Source organism: Gambusia affinis, linkage group LG07 (assembly GCF_019740435.1).
Source record: "Gambusia affinis linkage group LG07, SWU_Gaff_1.0, whole genome shotgun sequence".
In the NCBI taxonomy this organism is placed as follows: domain Eukaryota; kingdom Metazoa; phylum Chordata; class Actinopteri; order Cyprinodontiformes; family Poeciliidae; genus Gambusia; species Gambusia affinis.
This window is the reverse complement of record NC_057874.1, coordinates 9546664-9560283: the sequence shown is the minus strand read 5'-3', so window position 1 is coordinate 9560283 and position 13620 is coordinate 9546664. Positions and strand designations below refer to the sequence as shown.

The window sequence follows — 13620 nt, the reverse complement described above, 5'->3', positions numbered from 1 at the left end:
ATAAAACTCAATTTAAGTTTTTTTTTTTAATACATTTATTTAGGTTTCTAAACATAATATTTTGAAAAAGAAAATACTAAAAACTTAAAAAAATTAGATGTATTGTCAGTTTAAAAAACCTGGCAAATATATTCATAATAAAACATTTTGGTTGTGATGTTAACAGATATAATTTAATGCCCTTTGTTTGTTTTTGCCAACTAAAATACTGACAAATAAAGCTACAAATAAATCTCAATAACTGGCCATTTTCTGTGGTTGCTCATAAGCACAACGATGTAATTGGTTCCTGATGTTCCAACTCTAGCTTTTGCTTTTAAAACGGTGTGCACCAGAAGTGGCTGCGAGGCCAAATAAGAAAATCTGCTGCCATTTGTTGCGAAGAGACTAATGTGAGCAACATTTATTCTGTGTAAAGAGGAATTTGTTGGCGGGTTTAGGCAGGTTCACGATCTTAGAAATCAAGGGTTAAAAGGCTTTCAAAACTGTTGAAATATTCTGGCGTACCTTTCCTGATGTATTACTGCCCCTCCGCCGTCTGCTGCCGTCCACTGCTGGTCACCAGGCTGAAAACAAGCTAAACTTTCCCCGTTGCCTATAAGAATGTTTAGGAACTAATTTGACTGTTTGTAAAATGTGCACATATTCAGAGTGAAATTTAAAGAAGGACTGTCGTTTTCTCTTATTAGAGTTTGTTAAACTACAGTTGGCTGTAAAGCAGCGGACTGCAGGCTAGCAATCTGAACAGACAGCCAGAGCATAAACTGTTTATGCTCTAAAAGCGACTCTTTAAAAACCAGGGAGAGGGAAAAAAGAAAAAAAAAAGAAATATTATCCTATGTAGTATTTGTTTTTGTTTTGTTTCAAATCTGCACATTAAGATCCCAGTAATGTTAAAATGTCATACCTAATAATGAATATTTTTTTTTCATTGATTGCTGCTTTTTTAGTGATGTTTTTCCACTACAGTGAGCCACAGGTATACAGGAACAACTCATACAGGCAAATACTCTGGTTTTCCTACTGGTAAACAATGAAGTACAGGTGTTAAATGGGGTTATATGCTGAACTATCCCCCAAGCAAAAAAAATAAAAAAATAAAAGATATGCTGCCTGGGGCACCATACAGTCTTAGACTGCCTCTGGCTAAACAATAATAATAATGTTAGTGGGTCAGATGCTGATCTAGCTTCGTTTTTTTCTTACTCAGAGCTGGAAAACGTTGATTTTTGTTCTTCGTTCAGACTGTATTTGCAAAATTTAGCTGCAGGAGTTTACATGTTTTCTCAGCTGTGGGCTTTTTCCAAAAAAAAAAAAAAAAAAAAAAAAAATCATTGATCTGAAATAGATGAACATCATGTTCAATGTTGCTAAAATCAACGTATTACTTTTTTTTTCTTCCTGCAACACAGAAAAAAATACATCAGATACAAAAAAAAAAACAACAACAACAACAAATAAGACGTCTCCCTCGGGAGAGAGGAAGAATATTCGATGCTCCGTTGTTTTCGCCCTCTAACGCCAAGCCTCAGGTTTGCTGGCGAAAGCCACAAAGGGGCAACGCTGGAGCCAGGGGAAGGTGCATGAGAGGGCTGTTTATCGAAGCAGCGAGGCTCACAGGGCGAGAGGGAAACTACATTAGCTGGTGCAAGGTCCATGCCAGTGGTTAAAAAGGTTATTAAACATTTACAGTACTGTTACGTCCTGGATTGTTTTTAATCCTCGTTTTGTTAAAAAAAACGCTGAAAGTCACAGGTGAAATATAAGCAGAGCTTTATAAATCCGTCAAACAAACAGGAGGTTGCTGATTGTTTTCAGGGAGAGAGCTCTGGTGAGGCTGCTGTTTCTGGTTGGAGGTTAGATTTCCTGTCGGGGGGGCAAAGTATCGCCTCGGGCCCCGTGGTGTGCAGTTGTGTTTTTCTGGACGCGGAGGGGGCATGGGCTGGTACGGTGTTTGTTTTTCTCCGCGAAATGCTTCGCTGAAACCAGCTACAGGATTAGGAAGAGACGGGAGCACATGTTCCCAGAAAACGGACCGTCTCTGGTTCCAGTTACCCATAAACGCTGGCCGTGTTATGAGTGATGGATTGTTGAGCCTCATGGGCAGTGCGTCCAGTGTTGATGGGTCACCAATGTGTGATCGCTTAATGTTGTTATTCAATTATAGGGATTGGGTCAACATATAATTTTGCAGATAGTGATGGACCAATTTATCATCCTATTATCTCCTGACTGGCTTTGAACGCTGATTGGCAGGTCAAAGGGTAAAAAGAAAATAAGCTTTTTTCTTTCTCTCCAAAACAACAAATCCGTCAAAACTAAAATGTAGTCTCTGGTGTTGTTGTTTTGGTACAACAACTACCACATACATTGGCGCTTGTCTCTGAGTTCGATAAAAATCAGAATCTAGATCAGCAGTTACGTTACTGACGAGCAGAAAACGATTGGCGGCGAATGTATGACGAGGAAATACAGAAAATTGCAGTTTTTAATGAAAAAAGTTCAAAATGAACATAAATTTCACATACTTTAAATGTTTACATCTTTTTTTTTTTTTTATTTACAGATTTTACGTAGAAGAATCAGAATAAAGAGAGGCTTAAAATACACAAGCACACATCACTTTTCCAATCATATTCCTTCCACTTCACAATAATGCACCACCTTGCCTCGGTACATCCAATAAGACACACAGTTTGTGACTGTAACATAAAGATGCAAGACTTTGTGCGGGCTTCTGCTCCAACACCTGGTTACTAGAGCTTGAATGCTAGCGGTGGCCCTTCGACTGGAAGATTAGCTGCTAATGCTGACGTGGACAAAACTGGAGCTGGGGGGTTGGAAGAGAATAGGAGAGGAGGAGGGGGAAGGCTCGGCTTCTGTGCCGTAATCAGTATGGATCTGAAAAGCAACTAATCGGATTGAAGGAAACAAATGTGGATTGGCCTTCCGAGGTTCATGGGTCGTCCTCGGATCTGTGGATACAGCTCAGACCTGCTCTTAAGGTGGGACCAGGACGCCCAGCCCCATTGGGAGGGTTATGGGGGTAGGGTTGGGTTGCCGGCCCTCATTAGCGCGCTTCGTTAACTAATTACTCCACCGTTGTCCGTCTGCGCAGGTCAACCCTGCTGGCCTCAGCCCAAACCAAGTGTCCTCCCCTCACTCATCGACATGCCAAGTTCCCCCTTTTTCCTCTGCTCTTGTGTTTATAGCTTTTTGTTTAGTCTATATTGATCGTGCAGCCATGATGTGGCGGCCTGTGGTGCCTTTTTTATCAGTGTGGCTGTTGGCCATTTGGTTGGCGACTCGGCCAGAGTGTCCAGAAGAGGCAAACCTGTCATATAGCCGCTTCAGTCGGTGCTCCTGTCGGATTAAAAGTGCATGCTTGTGTTTGTGTGACATTTGCGCTGCGTTACATGGAAATCCATGTGAGCATATACGTATGCGTGACTGGGAGGGTCACTCAGGAGCCCCGGTTCCTCTGCGGGGCCCATCTGTTTTGCAGTCTTTGTCCTGTTAATTAATGAAATCAGAGGGGCTGCCTGCTGGGACGGCCCCGCTGCACTGCAGCGCCGGACATGCCCACTTTCTCATGGGCTGACTGTTTTACAAATGAACACCTTCTCTCTCTTCCTGTCTTTTCTCTCATCCTCAACGTCTATTTCTGCTCTCTACCTCTCCGTCTATTTATTTAACCCTCTGTCCTTTGTACTATTTTTATTTTTTTTTTTCCAGTTTGTTACACTGGTGGATGCGCAGCGCCAAGCGAGGTGACTATTTGTTGTAGATTAGTGTAGATTTAAAAAGCTAAACCACTAAAAAAAAAAAAAAAAAAGAAGAAGAAGAGAGAATTAAATCATAATTTAGGCTCTGCTGTCACTTTGCTGCTTAGATGGAGCGGAGGTTGGATGTCATGAAGCAGGATGTTAGTCAGACCATTTCACGAACACTCGGTTGTAACTCTTCCCTGTCAGGCTCAGGCAACTTTTTTCCCCTTCCTGTTACGTCTTATTTTTTATTTTTTTATTACTATCTACAGTAATTTCACAAGCCTGACTGCTTCTCGTCGCACATCAAGCCTCGGAAGAGTTATTTCTGAGTGTTGAAAACAGTGACCTGGCTACATCTTTTTTTTTTCTTTTTTTTTTCCCCCCCCTCTTTTTGCTTCGTGGCCTTTCTGTCTTCCTCGAGGCTAATCCGCCACTCTGATAGATGCTTTAGTTTTCATTTATTTTAGTTTTTTTTGCCTCCCTCAGAGAACAGCCAGATGTAGAAATTGCATCTTAGATGCATTCTGTGTTTTTCTACTCAAGTGGAATGATTATTTTTAACAGCATGGCATGATTGTAGCTGTAGTAGCATTATTGCAGACGTTGCTTTAGGTCTAACCTAGAGTAGTTGGTAACCATCACACAGGGGTGTTTGTTACAGAACCTGTCTCAGTGTACAGGTTTAGAGGTGCTTGGTCAAATGGGAAATATAAAATATATACATGTCACATTAATTTAATTAATGCTACATGACATTATTGTGCTGCGTTAAGACAGGTTTCTCAAGAATGTGATATTTTGGTAGCAAAACTATTCTAATAATGCAGAGATGCATCAATCAGGCTTTTACTGGCTGATGCAGATTTTCCAACTTTCCTGAAGGTCTGGTTTCTTGATTTCTGTTTAATTTCCTGCTATATTGGATATTTTGTTTGGCTCGGCGGTGATTTGGTAAATATCTGACTTGCCCGTACTGTTTTTACCCGACTCGCTTTGAGAACTAAACGCAATGGCAAATGTATATTTGTTCTACGTTCTGAGCAAATTTAAAAGAATGTAAACATTTTTAGGATGATAAACCTATGAAGAATAAATGCATGAAATGAATGAAAAAAATAATGCAGAGGTAGCAGAGCTGTTTTTTTTTTTTGTTGTTTTTTTTTGAGTCAAAGAAAAATGCGAAAACAGTAAAAACCTCGTGCTCATGGGACGGTGTTATCTATAAATAATGAAGAAATGCCTCGTTTAGTCCTCTACAAGACAAATTCACAAACAAACTTACCTGCTTGTTCACATGCCTCATGATGTAAAAACGCACAATATCATAAGGTATTTCCTACAAGTTTAGTTTAGAATAAGCAGATATTTCTAACATCTCCTGATCCCGGCCTGTTCCATGACGTACAACATGGATCATGGTGGTAATAATTGGACGTTATAATTGATTTGCGACAAAGGACACATACAGCTTTCTTCGAAAATGGCTTTACATGTTTTGTTTTTACTTATTTTCATCTGCAAACATACTGATGCTAAAAAAAGCCAACTTTGAGGCATCGTCTCTTACCTTCCTCCTTCAACGGTGTTCATTTCAGTGCGACCTGGTAGTTCTGAGGTACTGACTATTTACTGGGAAGATATCAGATTTTTAGTTTCTAAGTGGTCGATCGCTGACCATAATCAGCGAAACTGAAAAGGTAATTTGGCAGATGTATAATCCACTAAAACAGATGCTTCCCAAAACTATATGCCCGTGAACCTTGTTAGATTTTATTTTAGATTTGACCAAAACAAAACTTTTTTTTTTTTTTTGCTGATGTGGATGCTTTACTTGAAAAAAAAGAAAAGAAAAAGTTTTCCGCTTTAATGTGTTTACTTAACGGGATTTCTTTTATTTCCAAGTATTTGACATCTCTCCAGTAAAAATTGGTGGAGTGTGATGTGATGTGGTAAATGATTTTAGTCGGTAAAAACATATTTGGCGTCAAAGCTAATCCAGACATTTGACAAATGTCACGCAGACACAAAATCACAAAACAATGTCAAACAAGTGTTTGTTTTTTTTTTTTTACCCCACTACTATTTTTGTGATTTAGTTTTGTGTCAGATGTGATTCGGCTTCTGATCGCTGTCAGCCTCTGGTGCGTCTGTGTCTCTGCCTCTTCTGGCCTCAGGCGGCTTCACTTTTCTAGTCATGTCTGACCATTTAAGAGCAGGTGGGCTGATTCGAACACCAGAGGCTCATAAGTCACTTCCTGGTCAGACCAAACCCACGAACATTGCCCCCAACTTTGCACCGAAAATAAATATATAAACATATTTGTCTTTTTGCATTTGTTTCATTCTGGCTATCTTTGTTTTTCTTTCTTTTTCTTATGTTTATATAAAAATACATAAAAAGCTATTTTTGGAGTGCAGGTGCTCCGTACTCTGCTCTGCACTGATTAAGTACGAGAAACATGTTTTCCTGCATGCTGTTTAAAAACCATCTCAGAGTCACGCAGATTTATAAGGTTACATTTATCTCAGTTTCGGCAGATACTATAATAAACTGCTTTGTTGCCTCTTTTTCTTTTTTCTTTTTTGCGGCCTCGCTCCGTTGTCGTGCTGCTGTTTGCCGTTTGCCGCCGTCGGCTTCTGTCACCTTCCTCTTTGTGCTCGGACCAGCTGGAGGTGACATGACTCTTCTCATCTTTGCGTCCCACTTCAAGGTGCAAAGTCCTTCCGCAATCCCTTTCAAGGGCGCTGCAGCTGCATCTTAGTTACACGGCGTTGTGCTCTCCGAGTGCTGGTAAATCTGAAGCACTTAAAGGCCCTCAAAGGATGTATTTGCCATCAGAAGCGAACAATTATCACTGTAAAGAGATGAAAGGTCTTTTTAGAAACGTCGAATGAGGAACCTATTTAATAATGCCTATATTGTCCACATTATATCTAATTATTTTTGGCTGTTGGGCAGACTATAGTTGCCAATCGCAATTCAATACGCCTAATAGCGGCCATGTGAGACACAAGAGGCTTTGCTTCACAGATCCAATTATTGCGACATAGATGGAAACCCCTAAGACTATTATACTCTACAAGGTCCTGTGACCTAAAATCATCTCTCTCAGCTGGCACGAGTGTGAATAACACGAGATTCCGCGCAAATATAAAATGCCAGGCCGGGCTTTGCATATTTAACATTATTAAAATGCCAGCACATTCAAAGCTCATTTATTTCTAATTTTATCTGCAACCTTGACCACTGCTGAGACATTCCAGTGGAGTGGGGGGGAGGAGGGGACTCTGGATACAGTCAAATCTGACTAATCCAAAATGGTGGTTGTCAGGATTTGTGAGACTTAGAAAAAAGAAAAACACACACACACATTCATCTTAAATGTATTCCGAATATTAAATGCTCATTTCAGATCTCAGGCCGCTCCGCTCTGTCCAGTTCGTGGCGGTCCGGCTGTGTCTCAGCAGAAAATTCGGAGAAAGTGTGAATTGTCGTCTCGCTGACTAATTTGTTCCCGTTGACTGTTTGTATAGCTGCTGGGTTTGGATTTGTGGGGGCTTGCATAAACAAGGGGCTACTATACATATTCACAGATTAGCATACGCTCTATTTCAGGACTTTAGTGCTTCTCCCCAAGTAGTCAGATTTACAGACTTGTGTGTTGTGACTAATTCTGGTTTTTATTTACCACTGCAAGAATTTGCTGCTTCTGAACAGAATGTAGAGCAGAACCAGAGTTAGTGACTTTGCTGCATAAATAAAAGATTTTCATGGTGGGTGAGGTCAAAGCCCTGACAATTTGCCATATAATAGTTTGCATTTCTTGTGTTAATACCAAACTGTGAAGATTTTATTTGGCCTCATGAGGATTTCTTCTTGTTTTTACTTTGTCGCCACATTAAATGTTTTAGATTTTGAAACAAATTTTAGCATCAAAGATAACCTCAGAAGTAGAAATAAACTTCTTTATAATAAGGATTTTATTTTGTAAAATCCTATAATAAGGATTTTATTTTGTAAAACTATCCAAAACAACCTGATCATGTGGGAAAAAGTAATCAACCCTCTAAATCTACTGACTGTTGCTACCGTCCTGGGCAACAATAGCTGTCATCGAACAGGTTTTGGCCCACTCTTTTTTTGCAGAACTGTTTTATTTGTTAATTTTTTTTTTTTAATTCAGCCTGTTTAAGGTCATGCCACAACATCTCAGTCAGATAAAAGCCCAGGACTTTGGCTAGGCCACTCTTGAACCTTCATTTTGCTTATTTTGAGGCATTCAGATGTAGACCTGCTGTCTGTGGCAGTGGACATAGACCAGCATGTAACCACCACCACGTTTGACTGTCAGTATGATGTTTATGAACTAAAATGCTCAATCCACAGAATATTGTCCCTGTAGTTTTTTTGGGGGGGGGGTTTCTTGTTTGTCCACAGCAAGTTTTGTCTTACTTTTCACACATGACCAGACTTGGTTTAATAGTTAATAATGTTGTTGCTTTTTGTTTTGGGTAGGAATGTAATTCTCTTTCGGTATATTCTATTCATTTTGACATTTTGTCATTAAGTTGGATGAGGTGTAACTCAGTGGGAGGCAGATCTTTAAAGGATGCAATTAAACCTAAACATAAATGAAAAGCCCTACAAAGCACAAACAGCAAACTCAGGAGGGGAAGGGTTATCACTTCAGTGCTTTACGCTGTACTTTAAAATAATTCATCAATCTTTCATTTTATGTCTGCTCCACCAGCGTTTATAACTGGGTTTAAATCTTTCCCCCCGCAGATCGACCCAAAGGTGGCGTTTCCCCGCCGGGCTCAGCCTAAGGTGAGTGCCCCCTCACAAATGAGTTAACAGCGAGGTGATGATGTCATATATCACTCCTAATCCCTACATCCTGGTTGGCTAGGATAAGAGTCAGGCCCGTGACCAGAAAAGAGCTGCAGTTCACTTGTTCAGCCTGACACCGTGACCCCGTTCTCTGCCCCCTGACCCCTGTCCTGATCTCCTGAAATGACACACGTGCATCTTAGTTCCTGCTTCCTCATGAATTCGTAGGATTCATACATGAACTGACGCAGATCTGAGCACGCGTCAAACTCGTAGAATTAGCAGGCTGATCCTTAAAGAGAATGATTTGCCTCCCAACGTACAGTCTCTGTGTCTCATGAAGGATGTCTTCTCGTTCTGATTGTGTTTCTAGCTTGTGACCAGGACAAAGAAGATCTTTGTCGGAGGACTGTCAGTCAATACGACCATCGAAGATGTGAAGCAATACTTTGATCAGTTTGGAAAGGTGAGTTTTTACAAACATGCTGTGCTCAGGCCACAGCCTGGTGTTATCCTTCATGGAGGCAAACATCTGAATGGAATTCAAGATGGTTTTATTTTCCATGCCATTGCCCTCACTGTTACATTTTTTGCAGATTTAGTTATTTATTGTTAGAGTTGAGGAATTAATGCTCTACCCATCAGTTATTTGCATGAAACGAGTTGGGCATACGCAGTCGCTGTCGTAACTTCCGCACTGAGTCTGCAAGGACATCGGAGGGGCTAGAGTAACACATATTTGCATAAACTTGCATGCAAGGCCTGCATGCAGAGAAGTATGAAGAAGGCAGTCATGATTGGGACTAAAATTGCTGCTGCAATTTCTCTCACACAAAACTTGCTTTACAAATTTGTCAGCCTGAAAGTTATGTAACTTGTGAAATTGTAATTAGTGGGGTAGATATTAGATTTATCACTTAAACGATAAAAAAAAAGTGTCATTTCCATTTGGGTTTACAAACATCCATCAGTGGGCAGCTAATGAACAAAATTTGTTCATCTTCTCTTTTACTCTGATGTATTCTGACTACTTTTTGCTACAGCTTGCAAATAATATCTATGTATTTTTAAATGCAGTACCAGGGGAATTATGTGCAGTAAAACACATGTTCAAGTTCTATTCTGTCTCATTAGCAACTCATTTTTTGGAGACTCATTTTATTTTACAAATGATGTTATTTGTTTTCTTCTCGTTTAGCCGTTAGCTAGCTTAGCTAACACTGCTACTCAAACTTAACCATTTTTGAACTATTCAACGTGAAACTACAAATTATTTAAGGATAAAAGTTTAAAATAAATGGTCTCATCGTTTTTGCTGTCACTACTTCTTAACTTTTCATTAATTTTTTTCTCTTGCCTTCTTGCTAGTTATGTTTTTAGGCTCTTAGCTGAGGTGTTAGCGTCCTGAAGACGACTCATGGCGCTTTTTTTAAAACAAGCGTATCAGCTTTTATTTGTTGCTTGATCAAATTTCCTGCGGTAGACTGCAGGCTTTCTGTGTATTTGTCACACATGTGAAGGTTCACCCTACAGAAGTACAGGTGCCTCTGGGCAACCCAAGATTTCTGCAAACCTTTTCTACTCCAAACCGTTTCCTTTGGAAAAATTAGGAGCAAAAACCGAAAACGCTGGTTGACACTAAACCTGACTCTGCATTCATTGGTGGTTTTGCTAATCTGCCACTGCCCTAACTCAAAAGTGTTCATTTGCCTCCTTTGTTTTGCTGTTTTGCTCATTTCCAATCAAATTGCCGGGGGTTTTTCAGCCTCGGCGTTTGTCCTTCTGTAGCCCCTTTGAATGAAATTTGGTCAAAGAAGCCCATGCTGTGGAGACAGATGAGTGACCGGGGGAGAGGGAGGAAGGAGGAAGAGAGCAGGAGGGGAATAGAAGAGAGAGATGGCAGGGGACTGAAAGGGAAGAAGTAGCCCCCCATGGAGACAGAGGAAGGGGATCTCTGGGAAGGTTGAAGGGCAGAGAAAAAGGGAGGGATGGTGAGGAGCATAAGTAACTGTTAAAACACCATTGGGCAAAAGTACATGAAATCTAGGTTTAATGCATTGGATTTTGAGTTACGCTGAGTTGTGCTAACTTATCAAAAAAAACCAGCTGTGCCGTTCTCCTTCTTGTTACCCCAAATATCAGTTCTTCAGACACCATCCCGCTCCACATAAACAGTCTGCTCCTGCCCCTTTCTGCTTGTTGCTGTGGTGACCTGCCTTCGCCCATTGTCCCGCTGTAATCCAGTGTATTTTTACCCCCCCCCCCTCCAATCCCTTCCAAAAAAAAAAGAGTGAGAAGTGAGCAATTCCATGAACTGAAAGATGTGTGTGCGCACGCGTGCATGAAAGTGTGACAGTGTCATCGTCATGGCTGCAGAGGGAGGCGAGCTTGCATACATTTGTGGAAACGCAGACAGACAGTGGGGCTCACAGGCACTGATCCAGTTGTCACAAACATTAAGTGTGCGCCTGTGCTGCTGTCGGTGAGCAGGACAGTCTGAAAATGAGCACCGCTTTAGGTTGTTGGCCTAATGGGTTGGAAGAAATTAACAGCGTGAAGCTCCTTCTGTCTTGTGTCTGGCTGGGCTTTCTCTCTCTCTCTGTTTTGGCCTCTGACTCATGCCTGCGCTATTACCATATTTCAGGTGCTGGTTCAAATTTAAACGTCTTAATTATTAGTCATGGATGCCGATTCCACGTGTGACCATCACACCCGTTCAGGTAGGCCGTGCTGACATGGATGAGCTTTTCTAAAATGGCAGTTTGCGGTTTTGTGCTGAATCAGTTTTCCTCGGTGATTACACACACTCATATCTAAGACAACAGTCCCTCCGCGGGACGAGGGAATATTTGGACTGTTTGGACATGTGAGACCAGAGCCGCATCACGGATAGCGGCAATCCCACAGCGCGTTCCCGCTGAGCAAGAAGCACTCCTTGTTTATTATCTGAGCCTGGCTGCAAGGTGCAGGCTTAGATGTTACAGCGCCGAGTGTCCTGTTTATTTTTTTACACGGTGGCTCCGCCTCGCAAGAAAAACACAGAATGCACTATGCGTTTTTACGCAACTCTTTGATTCTCGCTGGGATTTATTTTTTTGGCAGCAACACATCTCACAGCAAACTTTGTGCGAGTGCGTGTTAACGTCGATTCCTTTTTTCTTTTAGCCGCTTTCGACCAAACCGAACAGTTGGAGGTGTGTTTGCTTATGCAGGATTTCCAACTGAACACGTCTCAGCTCCTGTTGGTGAACGTTTCCAGGCCAAGAAGACTGCAACAAGCATGTTTGTTTGAAAAATTCATCCGAATCCTGAGGTGGAGGTCTTGTAATCCTCCTCAGCCAAGAACAGTCCTCTTCTTTTTGGCTGAAGCTAAAAATAGAACTTGACAACCCAGAAGTGTTTTAAACCGGTGCTAACCATCGGGCCATTTCATAATTAGCATTTCAGATCTTTTGTTCTTATAGCTTCTAGTTCTGGTAAAGCCAGGGAATCCCTGTTTTTATACCTCTTTATCCTGCCTTCTCCACTCTGCATACCTGAAACTAGGCTACCTGACAAGGAAAAACTGATTTAAACCCCGACCCCCTGTACAGCTTTTTTTTCCCACTCCTGCAGCGAAATGAGTGGATATGTTAGAGCTTAAACCAAAGAAAGAAGTGGATAAGACAGAAAACGCATCATGGTCGTGGCAGGCGGGGCAGGGGGAAAAAAGTTGGGACTCCGCTCACCCATGTGAGCTGGCGATTAGAAGGCTTGACTGAACACTTTGTCTGCTGGCCTGTTTAGAAAAAGATGGCCGGAGAGACAGAGTGAAAACCAAAGAGGGAGATGTGAAGAGACAGCGGGTGGGGGGGGGATGTGAATGCCACCTTTCATAATCTCTCAGAAAAGTTTAATGGACTTGTCAGCAAACACTTGTTCTTTGGACAATAGCCGTACGCTTCGATGGCAATGGAGTATTTTTAAGCCTGGGCTCGAAAGGCTGCTCAGGATCTCGGTTGACCCTTGTTCCTGTACGTCTGAGAAGCCAGAATTGGAGAATACAACCTTAACTTTTCTATTCTCCAGAATAAATAGTGACTGTGCTGCTGCTGCTGCTGCTGCTGCTGCTGCTGCTGCACCAATCTCAGACTCCCACTGCTATGCAATCAGATTGTTTTACGGCACCCTGGGAAGGGGGACATTGTGAGAGCAACTTTCTTATTGGTCTTGGTTGTATTCTGAGCTCGCACACATGATTGAGTGCTTTACATGCCTGCAGATCTTCACTTGAAGCACTGGCATTTTTTGTGCTGTAGAATATATTTTTTATTATTATTATTTACATAAACATCAAAGCCCACAAACCTAGCGTTTCATTGCCGTATCTTCATAAATGCTGCCAGTGCTACGTTTCTGTTTTCCAGCATCCAGTTTTGGGTAAAACTTTGACCCTGTGAAATCGTTTTTTTACCTACTTTGATTTCTCTTTAAGGTGTATACTATAGTATAGGAAGAAGTAGAAACATGAAGCCATAAGAGCAGCTTTTGTTTAAGCAATGCTTAGAGGTCACTCACCTGATTTAGAGGTTACACTGCTACAAATCTTTAACTAAAGCACATTAGCATTGTCGTGCATGTTGTGTTTATTGTTAAACATGACAAACAGCAAATCCCGCTAACGCTAACGGCAAAGCTATCTGTTCTTGTGACGATTTGAATTGAAAGCGGCTAATTTCCTGAAACTGATTTCTCTTTATAATGGAGGGAGATCGCATAAGATGACGTACTGACAGCGATGCTTCTGGCAATGACCAGAACCTGCATGAGTTTTCGAATGGTTTACTTGCCTGCATACATTTAGCTGATAGAAATCAACATTTTTTTCTTATTTTTATTTAGAACTTTCAAATAAATGGCACACATGAATTTAAATAGATTAATGAATGTAACTGGAGATGGACTGAACATTTTTGATGCTAATTTCCAATATTCCATTTTTTTAAGTTTTCAGCTGCCCAATCCCATTTACTCTAAAAC

The 13620-nt window shown here is 41.1% G+C and overlaps 1 protein-coding gene across 1 annotated transcript in view; it reads left to right on the top strand.

Annotated features, from left to right (window-relative positions):
* Window positions 1-13620, top strand: part of LOC122834443 (RNA-binding protein Musashi homolog 1-like) — a 35466-nt gene that overhangs the window by 6549 nt on the left and 15297 nt on the right. The window contains exons 5-6 of the mRNA XM_044122886.1: window positions 8557-8598; window positions 8975-9067. Of these exons, the coding sequence (XP_043978821.1) occupies window positions 8557-8598; window positions 8975-9067 (135 nt within the window). The remainder of the gene's footprint in view (window positions 1-8556; window positions 8599-8974; window positions 9068-13620) is intronic.